The sequence below is a fragment of the Acanthochromis polyacanthus genome, chromosome 5 (assembly GCF_021347895.1).
Source record: "Acanthochromis polyacanthus isolate Apoly-LR-REF ecotype Palm Island chromosome 5, KAUST_Apoly_ChrSc, whole genome shotgun sequence".
In the NCBI taxonomy this organism is placed as follows: Eukaryota; Metazoa; Chordata; class Actinopteri; family Pomacentridae; genus Acanthochromis; species Acanthochromis polyacanthus.
In genome coordinates this window covers 11,625,394-11,650,200 of record NC_067117.1, presented here as the reverse complement: position 1 = coordinate 11,650,200, position 24,807 = coordinate 11,625,394, and the positions used below count along the sequence as shown (strand labels likewise).

The 24,807-nt window shown below is 39.4% G+C and overlaps 1 protein-coding gene across 1 annotated transcript in view; it reads right to left on the bottom strand.

Moving 5' to 3' along the window:
• Window positions 1–1,758: 1,758 nt before the first annotated feature.
• LOC110947942 (testis-expressed protein 264 homolog) overlaps window positions 1,759–24,807 on the bottom strand; it is a 36,342-nt gene continuing 13,293 nt past the window's right edge. Inside the window, exons 3-4 of the mRNA XM_022189295.2 lie at window positions 11,006–11,171; window positions 1,759–3,740 (exon numbers count right to left, since the gene is read on the bottom strand). Coding sequence (XP_022044987.2) covers window positions 3,457–3,740; window positions 11,006–11,171 — 450 coding nt within the window. The 3' untranslated portion in view covers window positions 1,759–3,456. The remainder of the gene's footprint in view (window positions 3,741–11,005; window positions 11,172–24,807) is intronic.

Genomic DNA, 24,807 nt, shown 5'->3' with positions numbered 1-24,807 from the left:
ACAGAGCAGGTTACTTGAACTAGTAATTTTCAGGAAGTCAGGAGACCACATAGCTTTGGTGCTACCAGCAGCAGGATCTGCATTACACATGGTTTTGTCAACACTAGGAGATTCCTCCACAGAACTCAAACTCTAGCAAAGAAGAAGTTTGAATTCTTCGTCAGAAAGCAGCAGGAAAGAGCCGACCTTCATGTGGATCATCACTTGTGACCAGAAATGGGTTTGCAGCTACCATGCAGAGAAGACACAACAGTTTTCACAGTGGGAAGAGGTAGCATTTTCCAAAACCGGACAAGGTGAAACAGGTCAAGAGCGCACCTTGAACATACGTTTACATGCTCATGTGCTGTGAATTTATCCCCCAGTGTCAGACTGTAATGTCCTGAGGTGTCTGAGGGGAAACATTTGGCTCAAATCACTCGAACCGGCGGTGGCGCGATGGCATGCAGATGCTCCAATTGTGCTGTGCGTCTGGTCACAGTGCGGTGGTCACATACACAGTTTTTGGCCTCTTTCCCAAAATGAAATTAAAGCTAAAGGGTTGCCGTTTTGACACAGGTTATGAGATTCAGAGCTTATAGCAGATGCTGCATGACATGTTTACATAACAGGACTTCCAGGGAGCTTTAAAAGTGTTGCAGAAGTGCTGGGAGCCCTGTATCGTACCACAAGGAGACAAGTTCAGCAGGGATGGATGGTGGGTTTTTTTTTTTTACTTTTAAAGGCAGTCACCTCTCATGTTTCAGTTTGTGTTAACTTTTTTGGTTAGTTTTTAATTCCATATGTTATGTCATAGTTTGTAACACAAAACTGAATAAATCAATGTACAAAATAGTAAAAAAATAAGAAAAAAAAAAAGCAGAAAAACCCTTGTGTGGCCAAATGCTTAACTAGTGTTGTATATTTAAGGAAAGGCTTTGTGGTTTTTAGACACATGAATTACTGCAGTCAAGTGAAGGACTGACAAAAGCCTTTGTCAGGTACAGTATTACTCATTTCTGTCAAACAATAATAATCTAAAGAATCCCTTGAGTTCAGAATATGTAAAGAATGCGCGCTTGAAACTGATACACATCTTCCACTCGTTTTAATGCACAGACGCCTGCACTCCAAGTGAGAACGACATCCTGTAAGGAGCTTGATTTGATCTCTTGTTTGTCGGAAGATAAAGGACATGGGTATCAGTGGACATGGGTCATCGGGTGGCCTTTCAGGCTGCAGCTGCCATATTTATTTCACAGGGAACGCGAGGAAAAACCAAACAGAAATTAGTCCGTGCAAAGAGACACCAGATGGGAGAAACCTTGAGAAAGTAAAACAGCAGAATTTGAGGGCCACACAGAAAATGAAAAAGCCAAGAATGGTTACATGAAAATAATTTGAGGATGCTAGGGGCCATATATATATGGTCTGTATTTATATAGCGCTTTACTATACCTGCAAGGTACCCAAAGCGCTTTAAAAGTTACGTCACATTCACCCATTGATGGCAGAAGCTGCCATGCAAAGCGCTAACCACAACCCATCAGGAGCAATAAGGGGTTAGGTGTCTTGCTCAGGGACACCTCGACATGAGCACGACGGGTCAAGGATCGAACCGGCAACCCTCCGGTTGCAAGATGTCCACTCTACCCACTGAGCCATGCCACCCCAAAGGCATTTTAGTCACAGAGCTTCACTTTTAGTGACAGTGAAATGAATGTTATTGGTCAATCCGCTTGTCTTGGCCGCAAACTCATAACAATCAGTCAAGAGGACGACAGGTAACTGCATTTATTCACATCACTATCTTTGGAAGCAAAGTATATTTTCATTTAAAATTTGTACATCATCAGTGAAAGCTACAACACACAGCCCAGTACAAAGACAAATAATACAGCAAAAGAAATTGTTCAAAACACAACACTGATCACTCTGCCAAGTCAAGTCATCTCAATGTCCCGTGTCAGTTATTACTAGATGAAATTACAGCCCTTTGTGTAACAATAATTAAAAAAAAAGTCAGAACATACAGTTGAAATGAATTGGATTCCCTGCATGCACAGTGCTGTGCAAATGTTTTAGGCACTTCAGATGTTTCACAAAAACATTTCGGAACAGCCTCACTATAAATGTGAGCTTGTTGAAAATGTGAACATTTCAAACAGAACTGAGAATGAAAATGAAAACACTGGGGTGCAGAAAATTGACAGCTTGTGGTCTAACAGAGGACAAGTTTTTCCAGCAAAGGGCTGGAGAACACCACAGGTATGACTGTTTTGTTTGGTTCAACATTTCTTCAAATGGGAGTTGGCGATTTGGTGTGAATTGGTGTTTTGTCAATACCAAGAAGTAGAGATGATTTTTATCCAACACACAATACCATGAGGAAAGCATTTGACCAATCCTGAATTCTTTGGCAGAATGACGACATCATGGAGTCGGTATGGGATCACATGAGGAGATAAATCCACAGATTAACTGTGGAAAATTCTCAAAAACGATTTGAAGAAATACCTGCCAGTACCTGGAGAACTGCTACTGCTTGAAGGGCAGCGCACCAAATTGCATTTCTTGAAAACTCTTGAGGGAGGTCTTTTCTGTTTACATGGTACCTGTTTTTGTAAGTATCCTACAGCATTGTTTTAGAAGTACTTAAATCTTTTGCACAGTACTTTGTTCAGTAGAAAGATAATGTTTCACTCAGTACACCAAAGTAACAACAACTTGTCCAACAACTCAGTCATCCTCAAAACCGCGCAGATTGATATTCAAGTAAAATGTTTTGGTTAACAAATACTCACTTCAGTCATCTCATACATTTTGAACAGCATCATTTTTGCAAACATGTTTCAAGAACTTCAGGGTACTTTCAAGTGGATCGTTTTCAGTTATCAAAAGTGATTTTGAAACAGATAAATACTTTCATTTTAAAACTGCGATTAAGAGAAAAAGAACAGATCTAATGGTATTACAGAGTTTTTAACAAATCAAATGAAAAGATCAAAAGGGAACATAAACTCATCCTGGAAACAAGTCCTGTAGTTTAGGTGTGACTTAGCATATTCCTAAACCTCTTCTGTTGTTCACCCATTTGCACTTGGTTACATGTTCCTTCGTTATGATGAGCATGAACCATGTGCTGTAATTACATGTAATCTTCTGGATGCAGCAAGTTATCACTAAAACACCAAATGTGGTTTGATCTGTGGCTAAAAGCTGTCTCCAACAAATTCACTGTTTACTCAAAATTGAGTGAAAAGGATTACAAACTACAACATCCAGTTGGTTTAGTAAATCATTTAACATCTCAAAAACAAAACTATTTTCACAACTTTCAGCATCTTCTGTAAGAAAAAATGTGCTTCCAGAGCGGAGAGGTCTCAAGGTATTATACTAATGCATTGTTGACTTGAATCTTTTCTTGAGAATCTTCTTTTATTCTCTCCCCCTGAGCTAATACATCTCTCTGACCTTTCACTCCTCTCCTCCAACCACACCCCACCACTCCTGAGTGGGAGCCTCCAGGCTCTTCTGGTTGTCTCCATGAAGCTGCTCGTCTCTCTCGTCCTGCCGGCCACCAGTCTGCTCCCAATCCAGCTCTTTAAATGAGCTTCCCCCAGAGCTTCTCCCTCTGTAGTTTCTCTTCCCTTTATCTTGGACGGGCACCGAATGGACCGAGGATGCTGCCAGTGACGTCTCTCTGCTGTCTGACAGGAGAACCCCACTCCCTGAGCTGTATTCACTGTTCGAGTCTGCACCTAGAGCAGAAATACAACAAAGGGAGGGGAGGGACAGATGGTGAGAGGACAATATAAACAAACACCACATGAGAAAAGCGAGACTGCCCAAAAAGCCAGGGCTGGAACTCAACCAGAGTCTGCATGATGGCATTTCAGCTGTACTGTGATTTCAGTCCAGAATGGCTATTATATCTTTCACACGCTTGCCTTTATTTTACAGCAAACTGGTGAATCATGTGTAAATCATATGCACAGGCAACAATCAGAATACTCATCCTGATAATGTTTATTGAAATGAAATGCTTTCACTGCGTCAGGCTTCATACTATATGACCAAACATGTGCTTGTCAGTGACACAAATAACTTCCACCATCCTGATACTGAAAAACACTACTAGGCTGTGAATTATTTTCCTTCCAATTATGAGGTGGATCCCTGCTTACAATTCTGTTTTCATATATCTAGCTGATTTCTTCTGAGGCAGCACGTCACTGTTATAATCTCTCAAATGTATATCAAACACAAAATCTCCATTTTGTGCATAAATAAAAAGACTGTTGTCGCATCTTGCACATTCAGTTCAGTTTGGTGTGATTATCTTATCCCAACTTATTATTAACACTGACTAATTTACGTGTCATCTTCTCCTTTTCTGTTTTTGCTTTGTTCCATGACACAACTGTACAAACCTGTACTATATCTTGCTTGTCACACATTTCTGTCTTCCTGTTAATGAACTATGAGATACCAGTGACAACACCTTGTGCTGTGACTGAAACTCAAAATAGGCACAGAAGTGTTGTTAATTAGAAACTCCGGTGAGCTAAAGGTCTCCTGCTCTTTAATTGGATGGGATCATAGAAGCGGCCCAACCACTTGACTCCAGTGTTTTTGAGTTTGTTCCTTGCAGGTTAATAACATCAGTTTCATACCTATATGTGTCAGCCTGTTGACCTTTTGTCTTTGTGTGGCTATGAGTGTTTCCACAACACACTCCTCTCAATTCAATGTCTGCTAACACTAAGCCGGCCTGTCATTAACAGCAGACCTGATGATGACACACACAAAATGCCAAAAACGAACATTTAATAAAGAACCAGCCAGAGAAAGGCCAGCTGTCACACTACTGGTTAGAAAAATGGCAAGGGTTAAAATCTCAGAGGGTTGTGAACTGAACAAAATGAAAGGTTGATGTCATATCACTAAAATGCATTACTACTGTGTGTGGATGTGGAAAGGAGGAGGACAAGAATATTAAATAACAAGCTATTGATCAGCCATCGACTGCTAATTAAAAAGTTTATTTTATCTCAATATTTGTTTCATGTTCTCAGCATTCAAATCAACCTTGGCTTTAACTGGAAAAGAGGTCATAGATACATTCAGAAATGTGAGGAAAAAGGAAACAAATACAGTGAGATTCTTAAGACACCAACGAGCAAAGCGCAACAAGATTTTTTCCATCGCTCATTAAACTTTAACGCTAGAAAACAGCTTTATGCCACAGAGGCATGTTGAATATCACACTGTGAGCTCAAGTTAAGAGGCTTCCAATGCAACAAGCAAAAGACAAAAATGGGAAACAGCTAAATTGCAGCATTCACACAGTACAGAATAGTAATCGCCTTGGACATGCAACAAATCTTAAGAAAAGGGTGAGACTGAGAGTTTATGAAGAGGTATTGTATGTTCATGTGGGCTAGGTTCACTGTTGAGTGTGCCGTCAAAACTATTAAGACCTATAGACTCATGTTGTTGTGTCACACATTCCTAAAATAAGATATTTCAAAAGGTAAGACATCAAAAATGAATGCTGACAGAGAATATGAGATTGTGTTGAGCACATCCCGCAGTTTGAACAAGGGGTGAATCATGGGAGTTTAAATTAATTGCAATGTAAGCTCCTCAGCTGATTGTGTGATAAATTATTCATTCCTGACAGTGCATACAATCGACTATGACAATTTCCACAGATTTCAGTGTAAGAGAAGTGGCACAGATGAAAAGAGAAGCAAGACAGCGTATCGTGCGGCATTAGAATGAAATCCTTTTTATCTTTAGAAAAATGTATTTAAAATTCTAATATAAAAAAACAAGCAAATTTAGCCACAAGCTTTAGGTGATTAATTTAAACCCACCTCATATGCATGTGGTTGATGAAGGGAAGAGAGAAATTAAATAAAACATTAAATTTATTCAGATTAACATTTGAAAGAGCAATGGGGTTTGGTTTGAAACCCTGAGGCAAGTCACAAAACTGAGTCAGTCTATGGGGGAAAAAATCCTCTTTAGAAGATACATATTAGGAATGACATCTTCATTTCTAAGTCAGAATTTGCTTTTAATTGGAGGGGTTTAGTGATAACGTCAGGCATTAGTCTACAACTGATTTTGCAGTTGATCTATTATTGGATTGAGATAGTCAAATCTGAGCAAGTTAAATGTGTTTAAAGTGACTGAACAGAAGGGTAATTCTTATAATGAGGCTCAAAACCGACATGAACATGTTGTAGAAAGTGTCACAGTCAGAGCTGTAGACTTGAAACTTGTCAGATTTTCCTCTATAAAGACTTTCTGTGAGACTTGGAGGCAAAAACATTCAGCTGCTGATGTGAAATCAACCAACACTTTTTGAAACTGACAATCTCACCACCAGTTTGGAGTTCACAGCAGTTATGAACTTTTGAGGTCCTACATGTGGTTGGACGAGCAGCAAAAGCCCCATTATTAATCCTGCATTAAATATATAATTTGGTTTCCTTTAAGTGGCTTTGTAATAGGTACTAATCCATCATCAGCACTCTCGCTCTCTATTGGCAACTTAGCTTTTGCAATCAAGCGTTGCCCTCACTAGTAACTATTAATATTTTATAAAACACAGTGCCAGTCTCTAAGATGCTGCACAGCCTCCTGCCACCTGCTGGTGCTGCAGGTGGAAAGCAGGGAAGATATCTCATAAAACCAGTGTAGTTTGGCAGTATTTTGATGTAGAAAATGGAAATACGATTGTGCGTAGACTGTGCCAGAATAAACTGGCATAGAACCACTCAACCGGAGCAAGGCGTAACCACATACAGCACAGGCGAGTGGGCGTTGATCTGCAGGGAAAGACGGCTGGTGGTGTTTGCATGTTAGCCACACTCGGCACACCAATATGGCTTGATGTACCTGCAGACAGTGCGAGCTCACTCACTCTGAATGCAGCTCATAATGGCAATTATATGCTTTCACTTGGAAATGAGTCACTAGGAACATGCCTAAATCCAACCTCGCAGACAAAGGGAGTTGTTGGTCTACCACTGTGTGATCTTGGTGTTTTTACACAATCATTCTGAACTTACGTGTCAAAACACCACAGTCACATAAAATGACAAAACATGCTAACCAAGTGAGGCAGCAGCGGATTGGCAACTTATGTAAAATAAAACTACTGTTTTTGTCAATGGTGTTTAGTGGTTTTGAAGAGAGCAAAGATTCAGTTCTCTCTCAGACAAGGCTGTGAAAATCGTGGTGAAAATGTCCATCAGAATATACATTTTGGTGTGCTTTTTAAAAATAAGTTTCGTTGCTGCCCTGTCCACAGCATAGATTAGTTGGTAAACAGTAAACGGTCTTCATTGACGGTACACTTTTCTATCTTGGTGGTATTCAAAGCGCTAATAAATTTTTCCCCATTCAAACACACCACCAGCGGCAGAGCTGCCATGCAAGGTGTTCATCTGCCATCATGAAGCAAATTAGATCACAAGTGTTTGCCCAAGGACACTTCGGCATGTTGAGATCAAAGCGGCAACCTTGCGATTAATGGTCGACTTGCTCCACCACCTGAGCCACAGCTGCCTCTGGACCAACATCTATTGTAAATAGCACACGGACTATGGATAAATACCGTACTCAACCCGAATTTAAAGAAAACAAACTATCCATTTAGATAGAGTGCTGCACCTACAGCAGCTATGTGCATCAGCTGCCGAGCTACACTACAGGCTACCTTGCAGCTGGTGTGCATCTCCACTAAGATACTACGACACACTGGATCTATAGGAGCTGTGGAGATAACACTTGGGGGAATGCATGAACTGTGAGTGACTGACTGAGTTTTTCTCTTCAAGCTTCTGATGCTGCAAGAGCCTGCTGAGAGACTTTGAACGTTGTTTGCACGTTATATAAAGAGTCTTTTCTTCTCCTTTTCAGCACATCTAGCAAAGCCATTTTCACAGCAACCCTTCACATCGATGACAGTAAACAATGTATTATAAATATCGCACATTTCATGAAGCGGGTAAGAGAATGTGACAGTGGCCCTGTCACATACGAATCCACCCAGTGTTATTGTGGTGATGTCAGCGGGTTAAATACAACGTTCAGCTGCAAATATCCATGATGTGACTCCCACTGGACTTGCCCTCATAGACTTCAACTTTGAGTGGAGACTTGGCTTTCATAAGACTCGAATCTTGGCTTGAAATTGCACTGGAAGTCTTAAAAGCAGTAAACACGGCGGTAAACGTGTTTCATGGGCAAAAAGCAAAGCTACTTTGTGAGCTATGTCGAAGAGTCATGGGGAGATTTTTAGCCCGATGTCTGACAGAGCGAGGAGCCATGTGTGCAGAAGCTGGAGGTTGATCAGGTCATTGAGATGGGATTGGTGTGGAGCATCATGGATGGCTGAGAGATGGGTCAACGGACCACAGGAGTCTCCGGTGGCCCGAATGCTCCGCTGACCTGGCTGAGTTGATCCCAGTGTGACAGGAGAACGGCTATCTGTCACATTGTCATTCACAATCGCAGAGCTGAATGCCACTTCCACTCTGTGCTGCACCCATGACACATGAAGAGCACAGGATTTGTGCACTCTTCTCACTTTTTATCTGCTTTGCAAAGGGTAGTTTTCAGGTGTGCAGATGTAAAATTTGAGCTTACGAGGGAAAATGGAGAACAGTTTTGATACTGGGAGGAAGTGGGGGGGGGGGGGGGGGGGGGGGGTCTAACAAACGCATTACAATCACGAGTCACAACACCTGTAGCAGCAACTGAGTGGCCTTCTCATACATTTGAGTGCACTTCATTCCTAATTAAAATAGATTATTGATGAACTGCACTCTATCTCCACTAGAAAGGCAACAACTGCAGAGTAATTGCAAAAAGGAGTATTATCTATTAGCAAAGTGCATTTATAATGAAAAATAAATAAATCATCGTGAGGACACCACATTAGTTCTGATTGAAAGGACTGAGTTTGTGGCACCAGCGCTGGCACCATCCCCCAGGAGATTTTAAACATGTAGCAGGTTTTGAGCAAAACAAAAAAAGCAATCTCTGAAAAATGTTAAAAGCAGATTCTCCAAAACATTTCAAACGTTAGATTTTAATGCGGATACAGCAGTGGAATATAATCTCAGGCTGTTTTCTGTACTTTCTGAGCACATTCGACATTTCAGATTCAGTTAGCAAAATAATTAAAGGCAAAGTGTTATGAGCAAAATGAAGACTTAATTTATTTTGTCTAAAAACCCATGAAGTTTTCAGCTGATTAAATGACAGAAAATATTAAAAAGGCAATCACAAGTTCCCAGAACCCAATTTCAATTGCTCAGACTGATTGTTTTCTCTGACCAACAGTCTGAAGCTCAAAGTTATGCTGTTTGCCATCACATAAAAGAAATCAAAGTAGTGAATCATCACATTTGAGAAGCTGAAACCAGTACAGTTTTTGCAATATAAATGACTAGATGAATAATTCATCATCGGCCGAATCATCTAATAATTACTTTAGTCCAGCTGGATTTGAAGACAACATGCTACCCACGACATGTTTAAAAATTAATCATGGTCATTTTACTTTATTTGTCTCTATTCATTCTCAGCAAAGCTATGATGGATTAATCATAAAGTTTAGCTCTGTTGAACTGAACAGCTACAAAGCTGCACTAATTAAGCGCTCTGAAGCTATTATCATCAGCTTTGTAGACATACCTCCACATTCCATGTCACCTCATGACTAAACTCGCTTCATCCACCTCTTCACAAGCTTTTTGTCTCTCGAGGATAAATTACTGTCAAGTGGAATTGTGTCTGATTGCTCGTGCATCTTTTACAGGGAAAGCAGGATTTCCATATGGTGTCCGTATAGCTGCGGACAGCCCCGTGGTGAGTGGCAGCACACTTCCACCAGAGGCTGTTGTTTCTGGGCTTTTCATTAACACCTAAGAAGGTGTCAATCACAGTTTGTTTCTGTGGTCCTACTCATAAACAAAACAGCAGTAAAAACAAGGCCCAAACCCCCTGGGTCCCGCCAACTACCGTGGCCGAACGCAGAAGCCACAACACAGATGACTTAACATGTCGTTCTCTAATGGCCATCAGAAAGTAAAGCTGACTGAACTTTTCTCTTTTCAGAGATGTCACTTACTGATTACACACATGGTACTAGCTACTACTGATAATAGCTAATCTCACGTCTCTGAAATGTCTCTTGGCAGCTATTCAAAATGATTAATGCAACACTTATTAATGTTTTCATATCAACAGTGAGGCAAATGACTACAACTAATGTGATTAACTCAAAGAGATCACCTGACTCTGCAGTTCCCCTCAGCTCTATAGAGCTTTGTAGCGTCCGTTTTTGCCTGCTTTTCACTGTGACGAGCCGGGAGCTGGTAAACATAGTGGATCATTTAGCAGCTAAACAGCCAGATATTTCCCTCAGGAGTTTGTGGAGACAAAAAACACATAGACCTGAATATTGTGAAAGTCACCAAAGCTTAGTGTATTATGGTGACCAAGGACCTGAACTGCCACTGGATATTATAATAGTGGGTTGAACTGTGTCTTGTATTATATAAAAGTCCTCTTCTGCAGCAGGGGATCATGCTGGCTTGATACAGACTGACTTTTAGCATTCGACTATGGCTGAAAAGAGCCACTTGGTTCGAACAAAAGGAGCATTCTGATTGACAAAGACCGTTCCTTTATTGCTATTCAATAGTTGCTCATTACATGACACAGAAACACTAGATTTACACTGCTGCCAATACGTTTAAATGTTTACATTGTTCGCCTGTTCACTCGTTATACTTAAATGAGGGTTTGACTTTCAGAAGCAACTATTTTGAAATTGTAACAAATGTTTTTTAGGGAGTTTAAAAACATCCTGTTTCCAGTAACATTATAAAAGCCATGGGCCTAAGTAGTACCTAAGGGCTTTGATTATTTCACATCTGCAAACACAACAAAAATGTTTAATATGTACTAATATAGCACGGGATAAAGGTTTACATACCTGAGACATCCGTGTCACTATGCGACTCATCTTGTTCCGACAGCCTCCTTTCTACCGGTCGGACTTCCGGCACATAAAAATCTCCTTGTCGAGCCAAAGGGGCCATGAACTGGATCTGACCTTTTCTGTAGATTTCAAGGAACGGGTGAGCACACAGCCTCCTTTCCTAAGAGAGACAAAACATATCATAGATCAAATTAGTGTTATCCACCTGCACAAAGTATAAGAATGATAACTTGCAGATTTGCATGCCAAACTACAAATTAGTAGTAGCTCAATATACTGTACTAAAACATTCTGCAAGAAAGCAAATAGGCTTCGGTCCCAAACTGTTCCTTTAAAGCAGTTCACTGAAATTGTGTAGTTGACAATATAACAAAGCACAAGATAAACCTGTTAGAACACACAACTGATTAAAGGCATGAACTTAGATTGGATACAGAATAAAATTGTCAGCGCCAATTCAACTTTGAAGGTGCAAAGTAATTGCTGTCAATGCCAAAATGAAGCCCATTAACACTTCTTCACATATGCTTTTACTTTTCTCACATGCACATGTAATGTACAGGGGAAGGTCACAGTAGGATACAAGCACTGACATGCACATACTCTCACACATCAGCGTCCAGTCAAACAGGAGTGAAAATGATTGGATTGCATATGTGGGAGCCTCAGCTACATCCTTGAGCTAAGATAAATCCTTTTCTTTTCCCCTCATGCCCCACACGCAACACAGTTTCGATCCCTACAATCTTGAACGTTCAGCCTCCACATGTCACGCTGCTTTTGTTGAGACTGTTGTCCTTCCTCTGTTCCTCCTTCAGATGTGGAAAGTCTCACATGACAAAGACTACTCCACTTCTTGGCACTCATTAACCTTTCATACACCACGTTTTGTTATTCCACTCATGCACAGCCAGTGTCTGTTACTTTCCCCCTTTTGGCATATGATAAACGTCAAGCAACACTTGAAACACATCACAGCTACAACGCAATATCTCAGTCTCACTGAACATTTAGAGATAATATACTGAAGATAAACACTTGAAGATGATAATTCCACTGGTATTTGGCAGTTTTTATTGTTGTTTGACCTTTAACATTTAACAATTATAATAATAATGGTTACATTTATATAGCGCTTTTCAAGACACCCAAAGCGCTTTACAATGAATCCATTATTCATTCGCTCACACATTCTCACTCTGGTGGTGGTAAGCTACATTTGTAGCCACAGCTGCCCTGGGGCAGACTGACAGAAGCGTGGCTGCCGATCCGCGCCTACGGCCCCTCCCCCCATTCACACGCATTCATACACCAGTGTGAGAGCACTGGAAACAAGGTGGGTTAAGTGTCTTGCCCAAGGACACAACAGCACATGACTAGGCGAGAGCGGGAATCGAACCAGCGACCCTTCGATCATTGGACGACCCGCTGTACCTCCTGATCCACAGCCGCCCCAAAATAACAATTGTTGCTTTATTTAAGAGAGTCTAAGAGCCCTCTTTTACAGTGGAAAGATTTATGCATTGACATCACCGGCTTGTACTATATTAGCTGAAGCATTTTACACCATAAATCATTTCCTGCAATATGGCAAATTCATGGCATCTCTCAAACAGTCAAAACTGTTCATGATTATGATTGTCTTTTGACAGTTCCTGGGAGTATAGAGTCCCTGTGCTCCTTGCCGATGTTCTGGATTCAAACAAAGTGGAAGTAGTGACAGGTAGCTACTGTTCAGTGGTTGAACGCCACACATGTCTGATAATCAGGCTTGTAGACTGAACAGACACACATAAGGTAGATTCTTTAGAGGAGAGGGCTGACTTCTTTTCAGACTCTATCCTATCATCTCTCTCACCATCTGTCTCAACCCAATTATGACAACAGTGACGTTCCTCTCGCTGCTGTCTGCAGAAACAACGTTGTCAGTTTCAGAGATTTCAGCAACATCAATTATTGCTGCATTTTTTTTCCTTCAGAAACATCTGTGTATCCTCACTGCTTGACTCAACAGCACCAGAGTCGGGCATAATACATACTGATGTGTACAGACGCGCGCAGACATTCACACACAAGTGGAATTTTGCTTTCAAATTCTATCAGTAAATCATTAAATGTAAAAATAAAGTAAATGGCAGATACAGCATTGGTTAAATTCTGATTTGTCAGAATGGTCTTTAATTTACAGAGGATGGATCCAGTGGATGTATGGTGAATTTCATTTGGCTAGTTCATTAAGGACTGACAAGTAGCTCACAAATGCAGTACTGCAGACATGATGGAGCAAGTAAAAGTAGACTCAGCAGCCTAATGGCACACTTCAAAAGCATTATATACCGAGGAAGAAGAGCAAGGGTGAATTAGAAGGCACTGCATTTATCCTTACAAGGAAAGAGAAACACCCAACGAAAACTGATTTTAAAGGATCAGGCTCTTTCCTTGTTTCACATCTTTCATACAACTTTTGGGGATTTTATACAGAGGGATGAAGAAAGTGGACATTTATTTGATTTGCAACATCTAGTACATAATTAGTTTTGCTTTGATGATTTAAAAGGTAGCAAAAGAGTTTTTCATCATATCAACAGTTTTGGACTTGCTTTGCAGTGTTTTATGGGGTCCTAAACAATCAGTAATATTACTGATACATTGTTATTTATAATATGATCAGGAGGAAATCTGGTTACATTAGTTTCAGCAAAATGGCTGCAAAGACCTCAGCATGTGAATGTGCAAAACAAAAATGAGATCTAACAAATCCTTTAAGATGACAAATGACCCTTTGAATTAGACACGGATTTTTAAGTACTAGCTAAATTCTTACTGAATGAATGTCATCTTTTCTGTAACAATACACTGAGATTAAAAAACATATGATTTTTCACTGATTTTTCTGACTGTGGCTCGGTTATTAGCACTGTCACCTCACAGCTAGAAGGTCCCCGGTTCGCGACCTAGCCTGGGAGCTTGCATGTTGTCCGTGCGATTCTAAATTGTCCGTAGGTGTGACTGTGAGTGTGCTTTGTTGTCTGTCTTTATGTGTAGCCCTGTGATAGACTGGTGACCTGTCCAGGGTGTCCCCTGCCTTCCCCTTGAATCAGCTGGGATAGACTCCAGTCTCCCCATGACCCTAAAGAGGATTAAGCGGTGTATAGAGAATGGATAGATGGATGATTTTTTGACTGATGCTGGCAGTGACATGCTGTTTATTCCTTTACTATACTTGAAAATGAAGTTTTCACAAAACTATCAGGTTTCTTGTGAAAGCTGAATGACTCATCTGTGCATCTGCTTTCATAACGGATTAAAAGAAGATTCTTCAGGTCTTCTTGTGATTGCTTTTTACCTTCAATTTATTTCTTTGTAAAAAGAAAAGGCAGAAGCCGTGTTAGCACAAATGTTCTTTTTATTAATAAAGTGAAACTTGGGTCTGTGCTCTTGACATTTTTAGACCAACAGTGATGGTCAGACAAGTGGGAGAAGGAAAACAGAACGCCAAAGGTAAAATTCATTCTGAACAGATGAAAATGAAATGTGTGCTGTCAGCATGACTGACTGAATCTATTAAAAAATAAAGCTTACAATAGAAATGAAGATATAAACCAAGATTTAGCATTCAGCAGGCTGACAATAATTTTTAGATTTTATTTTAATCGCAAGTACATATCGGAGCATATGATCAAAATATGATCTGAAACATGATACCAAAGCTATATAGAAAAGCAGATTAAATGACGTGTATACAAAAATAACCAGCCCAGCAGTAGAGCAGACTTTGACTGTCTATTATGTTCAATGCAGCGCCCAGCTGAGCCAGAAGCATCACAACTGGGGCCTGAAACTGGGTCGCCACCAAAGCACCTGATGTGTAACTTGCACATAATGTGCTTCTTTGAGTAACATAGGCATTGTTTCAGAGCTGGAATGATACGTTGATTGTGAGAAGGCACAGAAAATTAATTGGCAAGCATTTTGATAAGAAACCGTTTATGGGATTTTTCAAACAAAACACCAATTATTCTCCACATCTAGTCTCTTAATTTGTTGCTTTTCTTTATCTTATGCGAGAGCAAAAATGACAGTAAATTGAATATCTTTCTATAATTGCAAAAAAAAAAAAGCCAGAGATAGAGAGAAGTGTATATAAAATATTTTCTGACATTCGCAGGCAATTAATTCACTGTGAAAAAACATAATTTACTTCAGTCCTACAGTTTTTTGTTTTTTTTACCGCATAGCTCATTAAGAGCCCTTACAAATCTGAAAATTGCCACTTTACATTGTTATAATTTGAAATGACATCATGGCATACATGGAGAGACAGACGTCAGAGCTGCTGCATAGATATAACATTTTGATGGCTTAATTTGTTATTAACTGTAATCAGAACTATAATTAATTGTGACTGACTGCACTAATGTGCTTTGAAATTCATGAGTGTAAATTATTGTGAAAATTTGCTATGATACCGTAGGACACCTTTACCATTTGCGCACCCACAAAGAGCCTATACCTATTACTTACAGTCGCTGTGAGATAACTGAAACCAATCAAATCCAATTATACAATGAGACCATTTTCTCCGTCATGCAAACAGAAGACCTGGGACAGAAGGGATGCTAATAATTAGATAAGCTTGAAATCGCTGAGGCAAACTGATTCACAGTAGGCCTGTGTAATTGGGCAGGGGATTGTGGGTAGTGTACTTATTGATTTTTGTCTGATTTTCTTCATACTCCTACCCTGCAGTATCAGCACCCCTGCGCCCTAGAGAGCCTTTAAAGCAGTCCAGAGCAACAGGGTCATCATAAGGTCTTTTTTTCATATCCTCCACAACACAGAAATGGCATTACTCCTGGACAGCAAGGTGTCTGTTATTTTGTTTTTCTGCCACGAAAACAATATCGCATTGCAGCATTATTAAGTGAAAAGACATGGGAAATTACAAGACAAGGACAAAACATGAGCTCACCTTACTTTGGTGAAATCATTGTAAAATTTGGAGGGAAACTGAGGCAGAACTGGACATATGTCGTTCTTTCCTTCACAATGCTATTTGCTTGTTTTCTTGTCTCAGGAGACAATTCATGTAACTCAAGTCCACCTTTGTTATCCATGACTGGGATGTTGAAGAGTAAGCAATGAATCATAAACAGTTAAATAACAGTTAAATATCCATCAATTAGAGCTGTCAAACTAACTGATTAGTAGTCAGCTTTTGACAATTATTTATTTGGTTTCAGTGTTTTTAAAGGCAAAGCAAAGACAAAGGCAAATTCTTTGACTCAAGCTTTCTATTTTCTGGTTTCTGGATTTGTCTATGATAGTAAATGGACTCTCTTTGGTTGGGTTGTGGACAAAACAAGATTTTTTTGGACAGCATCTTGGGCATTGGGAAACACTGACTGACATTTTTCACAATTTTCTGGCTTTAATAGACTAAACAAAGACTGGATTAACTGGATTGACTGGATCAGTCAACAATGAAAGTAATTGCTAGTTACAGCAGCAGCATCAATGTCTTTGTTTTGCTTCCCATCATATTGTATTGCGTATTGTGGTTGTGAAAAAGCTATTTCCTTGGATAACCATTCAAAGGTGTCATGCAACCTAAGCTGAGTGGGCGAATCCTTTACATGTTACCAATAAATATATTTCTTATTACAGAGCTTTGTTAAATTTCAACATTGCAAAAAGGTAAATCTGCATCTATAGGATTTAGCAGCACCAACTTTCATGGCTTGATCAACTTCCATTGCTGCATAACAGCTTTAAGGTGTTAACCCATTTCCTGATCCCTGAAAAAGCACTTTTTGTATAATTCTGCAATGTACATTATTTATTAGTTTTGAGTAACTTGACCTTTTTTAATCTCTGGCAGTTCACCACTTACTTGGACTTGAACTACATGAATTTAAAAAAAAAAACAAGAAAAAATTGAGGCGTTTTAAAACCCATATGTATATAAATATGAATATAAATTCTTACATACTGGCCAAAACCGACCTCCAGGGAGTCCAATCAGGCCCTCAAAATGGAAAAATTACAGAGAGGACATTAACTGCAGATTGTAAATTTGTAAAACTATATATGTAAAATAATTTCTAGACCAAGTTGTTTTGACTATCGAGATGAATAAATTTTTAGAACATCTCAATTTTTCCTTTTTTTCAAATTTAGGTAGTTCAAGTCCAATAAAAAGCTTGAAATGGTACAAAAGAAAGTGGTGAACTGCCAGAGATTTAAAAAAAAAAAAGAAGGTAAGGTTACCCAAAACGGAAAAAGAGAAATGGGAAAGATGGTCAACATGAGGAAAATATACAGTAGTGCTTTCTATCCAGCTGCCTAAAGGCTGGGATAAACATTTGCATGGGACCCTTGTGTAAATGCATCACATGTACTATTGGAGAAAACAAATGAAACAGCAGAGGGTATTTTCATGTTTATAAACACGATTCCCTAAAATTCAACCCTCGTATCCTGCTCCTCTCCCCATTAGAGTAAAGAAATAAATTAATACATTTTGCTGCAATGTCCCTCATGAGCAGCAACACGGAGCATGAACAAAAGAAGAATAAATTTGTCTCTAGTGTGAAGCTGGAAGAAATGGTGAAGGAGACAACACCAAAGAGCTCTTCGCCTCAAAGAAGAGATATTTTACCAGCGTGTAAGAGGCACTTTGGGACCGCATAACAAATATAGAGAATACATCTGGGCACCAGAGTGGTGATTTCAAAAAGCAAAAAGGGCTATTACTGTCGAAGGAGACCAACCAAAGTCAAGCCTGACGCAAACAAAGCCTGCGCACGAGCTACCATTATCTCCCAACGCACAAAGAAATAGGCAATGCTTTTCCAAGATGGTTCTTGATCACATCCACTTGGTTCAAGAAAGCCAAGAATTTATACCAAATTAATTCAGATAACACAAGACAAATGTGTTCTGGTGAGCACGATTCTCCCAAAATGACCAGAAAACAAGGCTTCTACTGAATCATCATTAGTAGGATGAATCAAAAGATGATGCACGAAAGATAGATAATCAAGTTCTAATCATTTGTAATATTGATAATGTTATGTATTTCTGCAGGTTATTAATTAATATTCATCACTTGCCAGAAAACATTGAACAAAAGTCTCCATTTGGTCAACCTGTACTTAGTGACAGTGGTGCTTTAAGTTAAAAGAATACATGATCATAAGTTCACAATGCCACTATGCATTAGCACTTACACTGTTTACCATATTAGCATGCTAATTTTGCTAATTAGAACTGAACACAATGTAGCTGACACTGCAATTCCTTTTTTTTTATAGGTATTACTTCATCAAAACAGTATTAGACAAACAAGTAAGCTTTAAACAAATGAAAAAAAATGCACCTGAGGATGGATCATGAATACCTGTACAAATTCAATGCCAATCCATCCAACAGTTCTTGTAAGACAAATCAGCAGAGGCCAAGATGGTCATCTTTGTTTTTCAGACTAAGACCCTGAATCCCAAACCTCTAGACAACAGCGGACAGACGGTCTTTTCCAACAGAAAACATGCCTGGGTTACCACACAAGCTTGCCCTTTACCAGCAATGGTGTTAATATCTGAACTGCCCTGCTCCCACAGTGTGCCGCGGTAACACAGGGAGAAATGATGAGTCATGTATCAGGCTGAGTGGGTGGAAGAAACGCTGTTCAAGTACAAGCATAAAGGAATATAAATGTAATGGAAAAAAATGCAAATATTTCCCTTGAAACAGAATATCATTGCAATTTTAGTTGAAGTAGCACTCCTTTAATTATTTTTGGAATATTCTTCAGGTTCATGTACCAAATATTTTGCAAAACTCAATACAATAAATAAATCACTTTCAGGTAGGCTTTAGCTCTACAGAACAACAATGGGTCATCTGCACTACTGGTCATAGATGTGTTGAGAAATATACAGATAATCCTCAGGGAATAAATCATAACAATTAACATGCTTACAGCATTTGACTGTCTGAAAAAAAAGTGCACTTGAAAGTGACTCCAAATCCCAGGGGGCATTGCACTTACTGTACATTGGAGAGGAAGAGTGAGCCTGACGAGACAAAGACAGTGAAAAATTGATGGAGCAGCCTATGGGGAGAGAGGAAAACAGAAGCAAACAGCTGACAAATGATCACCCCGAGTACTGAAGCGGATAAAAACAGTAACCTCTGCCTCAACAATGGCCCCTTGTCTCCTGAGGAGAAAAGAAAGAAACTGAGCACCACTGACACCGGCAAAGAGGAAAGTTGATGGAAGTGGCAGATAAGGGCTCTCTACCATTTTGTTGCCTTTAAATAATATGCAAGCAGGACTGTAGAAAAACAGCGACACTGAATCCACCGTCATAGCCATTTCTATTCAAAAATAAGCATAGCATAACTTAACATACACAGACGGTGCAAGATCAAACGTCACAAAAAAAACCCCACCATTTACAGCCAGAAACGGACTGTTTGGCCAGTAATTCAGCTCTAGTAGTGATTAGAGAACTCATCTTCAGCTGTCACTGCCCATATGTCTCCATGTTAATGCCAGTACTAAGACACATTAAGTCAAGATATATTCATGCATGCGCCCAGAAGCCTAGAAGGGCGGGCTTCTGATATCGCTATGAGTTAGTAGGATTGTAAAAGCTGCAGTATACTGTTGCTGTTGTAAGTGTCAAGAATCATAATGTCTGTGCCACACTTACAGTATGACTGGGAGAAAGCTAAATGTCAAGAACATGGGATTTCTCATTCTTTTGTATTTATTGCCTGTTCAAGCTCAAATTTTCCAAATGAACACTGAATGGATCCCAAGAAAACTACAACCTATGTCTTCTAAAACTATCGATTACAGTTCACTATGTACCATTGAGGTTAAAGTTCGGTAAGTTTTCGATACAGTAGTAAAAAGTGTTTAAGCTAGATATTGAAATAACATTTTTGTCATATTTTTGGAAAAACAATCATTCCAAAGTCAGGTGTCTCATTGGCCTAACTCTAAGAGTTAAGACTCCAAATGTTAAGATGTCACTAGGAATAAATACATAATAAAGATAAAAGACACAAATGTCACAGTGTTCCATTGTAAGACCGAGCCTTGCGACCAGTATACTCTCCAACTGAAAAAAAAATATTAGGACAAGTGCAAGATATTCGTGCTTAACTGAAATTAACTATTTCAGCCAGAGGAGCAATTTTAGCTATAGTAATTCTGAGTTTATCTCTTTATGTCAACACTGAGGACACAGCAAGTTGTTTTAATAGAGCTGGAATGGAACTGACAATGCACCAGTTGCCCAAGGAAAAGGTTAACTACCACTACCACGGATGTATTAAGGTGATCTGAAAACTGGATTTCAAAATGAGTTGTTGGTTTGAATTACAATTTCTCTGTGGTGCATACTTTGAAAAAAATATATCTAAGCCTCTTCCATGAGGTACCCAGATGTTCCAGATGCTTCTGTGAGTTTAGGTGTGATACCATCCTTCTGTACTGATCCAGAAGAATGCGTGTGTGACCGTGACTTCCTCCAATTCAGCAGGCTCTTGTTGACAGGGAACCCATAAAATAATAAAATAATCATGCCTCTTATAAACTTTCCAAATGTAATTGGACCGAATGGATCAAATTATGACTATACAAAGTTATTTTGAAGGTTTTGTCACACTCTATAAAATGCAGTCACTGTTTCAGAACTGCTCCTCACACTCTGGTATTATGGTTCTGGAAGAGCAGGTGTAGACATAAATATACTATTCTGAGTAATTATTTGGATAAATACACTTACACATTCATTATCATTAAATCTCTACATATTGCAGTGCACATTAAATTACTTTTGCATGTGGAAACTGACTGAATGGGTTTTCTATTCTTTACAAAGTCATCAATAAAATAGTACTGCCACAAGAGTCAGAGCAGGTTTGTTTTACTTACAAGGCACAAGTACACTGTAGATAACACGGCCTTATCAGGTTAGCAGTATTAAAAGCAGAACTTTTATGCCTTTAGGGTAACAACACAGTAAGTTCTCAATGATGATCTGAACTAAATTCAAGGCATTTTTCCCATTCCAGAGTTTGGCCTCACAATCTATTTGAAATGCACAAGTACGGAATATAGCTATTAAATGTAACTGGCTTGAGGCATCAACGATAAACACACTCCAGAGGACACAAACTCTCTACAACTGTCTGCAAGTGTTGAGCAACACATACTCCATGTCTCGTCTGTGCAGGACATTCAGTGATGGTACAGAATGGTGGGAGGAAGTGCTAATAAAAATACCAGAGTGTAGAACTGCGTCGGTTTTCCGTCCCGTTGTCCTTTCAGGGTCATTTTGGCCGCATTTGCAGAGGCATGTTTGAGTTCAGATCGCACACGGTTCACTGAATATGAAGACATACGGAGCAGATTTCTCTTGAAGAATGCTTCCAGCAGAGAAAGAAATGTATCAAATAGAAGAGAAAAATAAACATTCATCATTTGGTGACTGGGTTTTTCACAATTGAAAAATAAGGCATTTTTTGGTGCTAAATGCTGCACAGACCCAACTGACTCGGCAAGTAAAACTACTTCAAAAGTCATATTCGCCTTATAGTTGATAATAACAGCATGCTTTCATTTGCTGCAGGGCGTGGGGACTGTTTCTCTTACAGATAACAGGACAATAACACCACGCTTTCAATCTTACCAAGAAAACTGCAAATTTCTGTTCAGAGAAAAACAGAAATTGAAAAATGGAACTGAACCTTCCCCACAGACATGAAACCAGTGGTCCACTGATTAAAACTGCACACCTGTAGCGTTAAATACAAAACGGACAGTAGCAAAAACATTATCAAAATAGATTAATCAGAAGAAGAGAGAGTAATTCCATATCCCTTCCTTGTCTAAAAATTGTGTCTACATCACCCAATATGTAACTCAATCGCCAACAGATCAGTCTAAGCTTCTGGAGCCCATTTCAAAAAAGCAATCTGTGAGTACTGCTTAGACATGGATCACAAAAATGTGCAATTTCTACAGTCCTACCCCAGATGCTCATACATGGCTAGAAAGTATGGTGTTACTATTGATTAGTTAAAAGTGCTAAAAGCAGCACAGGAGAAGATGAACACTTGCTGCAAGTCATGGCTTGCTTGTTGCACATTTCAGGAAATGGGGCTCTAGCAGCTAATAAAGAGAGAAGAAGGTGGTCACAGAGGTCCGTCAGCTTAAATCTTCAGTTTGTCCATCAATCTATAATCCATAACATGACAAAGTAAAAACATACAAAAAAGCTTATTAAAAATCACAAACTGCAGGTAACCCTGTAGCTCAACTGGCTGAGCGGCCGACCCATAAACAGGAGCTATATGTCAGGATGCAGCGGCCATAGGTTTGAGTTCGACCCACAGCCATTTGCTGCATGTCACTCTTCACCCCACATTTCCTGTCTCTCTCCACTGTCTACTATAATAAAGGCCAAAAAAAAGCCTTTATTTTTTATAATAAAGGCTAAAAAAAAAAAAAAGAGCCCAAAATATCTTTGAAAAAAATAAAATCACAAACTGAAATCTGTAATTCCAAAACGTATTCCTAAACTTAAATCAGCTGTTGAAGCTCTGAGCCTTCTTGAGTAAAACTCTATGAAACTTCCACAACTGGATTTGGGCAGTTTGTCCCATATGTCTTCCCAGATCTTCTTAAGTTCTGTCAGACAGGAAGCACATGTCAAATTCCATCTTTCTACAGCTTTTCTGTGGACCTCACTCTAACATTTGATTGGGTCACTAAAGGACAGTCAGACACTTATCTCTTAGTCACTTTGGTGATGCTTTGACTGTATGCTTTCAATGATTTTCATGCTAAAAGGCTAATCATGGCCACAGCCTCAGGTCACAGGAACTTGTGTCTTTTACTGAAAAGTGGCTGTAACTATCTGATTGATGATGTGCTGCTCAGATTGTTGCCTTTTTGTTCAATTATTTCGTTTGGCCGGATGGCAAACCCTAACAAGAGTTTCAAACTTCTTCCATATCCCAATTACTGAGGCCACTGTGCTCCGAGGATGACTCAAAGCTTTAGATATGGTTTTTATACCCTTGTCCTGCTCCATGCCTGGCTGCAGCTCCATCATAGAAGGTCTGCAGAGAGCTCCTTGGAGTTTAAACTGTGATTTTTGTCCTGATATGAATTCTGAACTGTGTGCACACTTGTGTTTCCTTTAAAATAACGTCTCATCAACTGAATTTGCCGCATATGGACTCCAGTCAAGTTCTAGACACATCTGAAGATAGCTAAAGCAAGCTGGATGCATCTGAATACGGTTTCAAGTTTCACAGCAAAGTAGTCAAAGTATACTCTGTACATGAGAAATTTCAGGTTTTTATTCTTCATTAATTTGCAAAAAATGTAAAAACAAGTTATGGCTTTGTCTTGATCGGCTACTGAATATTGGACAGCTTATTAATCTAGGGTGATTAATAGCAACAGGATATAGACAAAGAAAAGCATCAAGCAAAAGACACTGACGGCATTTACGCAATCAAGTGTGCAATAAAGTGAAGGGCGCTTAACACCGAATCCACTGTAGCTCTACAACTCCATTTAGTTGTTAATTTCAAATCTTCTGCCCTGTAGCCAATGTTGTCTCAAGTGATGTCACAGCACATCACACAGCTTCCTCTGGAGTCACAAAAGGGCTTTATTCACATATGCAGTAGTATTTTCTTAAACATCTATATAGACTTTAGATGTGCCAAATTGGCGGCGCTCCCTTTATGATTTAGTTGTATAATCCAAAAAAAGTAACCTTTGGTTTGAAAACAACACTTGCTTATGTTCTTCTGTTAAAATATTTAACGGGTGACTCAAGGAGAAGAATCCAACAATAAGCCTTCAGCAGTAACACAGAATGTGAGATTTGATTGTTTCCTGTAGCTTCTGTGTAAATAACAGCAATATGTTAGATTATGGAGGATACCACTGCATTAGAGGCGAATGACCCTCCTCTCCTTAGCAATTTACTTTCCCTCTGCTTCTTTTACTTCACCCATATCTAACAAACTCCTGACACTGATGCTTTTTTTCTATTCGGTTTTTCTTTCTCATGTGGTTATTTTGAATAGCAAAACAGTAGAACTACAACAGCGTTTCCTCAATAGTACAACAGTCTTATTGCTTCACATAAAGCAGAGGATGATGGAACATAATTTTCTACAACCCTTTTATAGTCTACATTTCATTTCAAAGCCCTAAGGAGGAAAAAAATGGTTCAAAGGGTCTGAGGGCATAATGAGTGACAGCAGTCGCTGCCAGTACCAACAATCCAGGTGTCACTCAAGCAACAACACTCTTTACACAGACTTATTCAGCCCTGACAAATGAACAAGGACTGTCTGAAAGTCACTGAGCTGAATAAAGCCGCTAAGTCCTAAGCCTCTTTTTATCTTTCCCATTTTCTCCAGTTCCTTCACCGAGGTCCCAAACCTCCACACCTTGGTTAGGTGCCCCCACCATGCTATCCAACTCATACTTGAATGGTTCAAAATTGCTTCTTGGATTGCTTTTCAGAAAATCTCTCAAGAGGGCTCCGGAGCAAATTCATTTAATTTGCATGTCTATCTCAACAAAAGACACAACCAAAGTGTTGGAATATTTTAGCTGACAGTGAATGAGTGTGCATGTACGCGTGCATTTTCGTTCTTCTCTTTTGTAGAGCAGAGCAATATCACAGATATACAAACTGACCAGGTGTCCGAAAAGACTTACAAACGCAATATGCTCTCCTAATAGC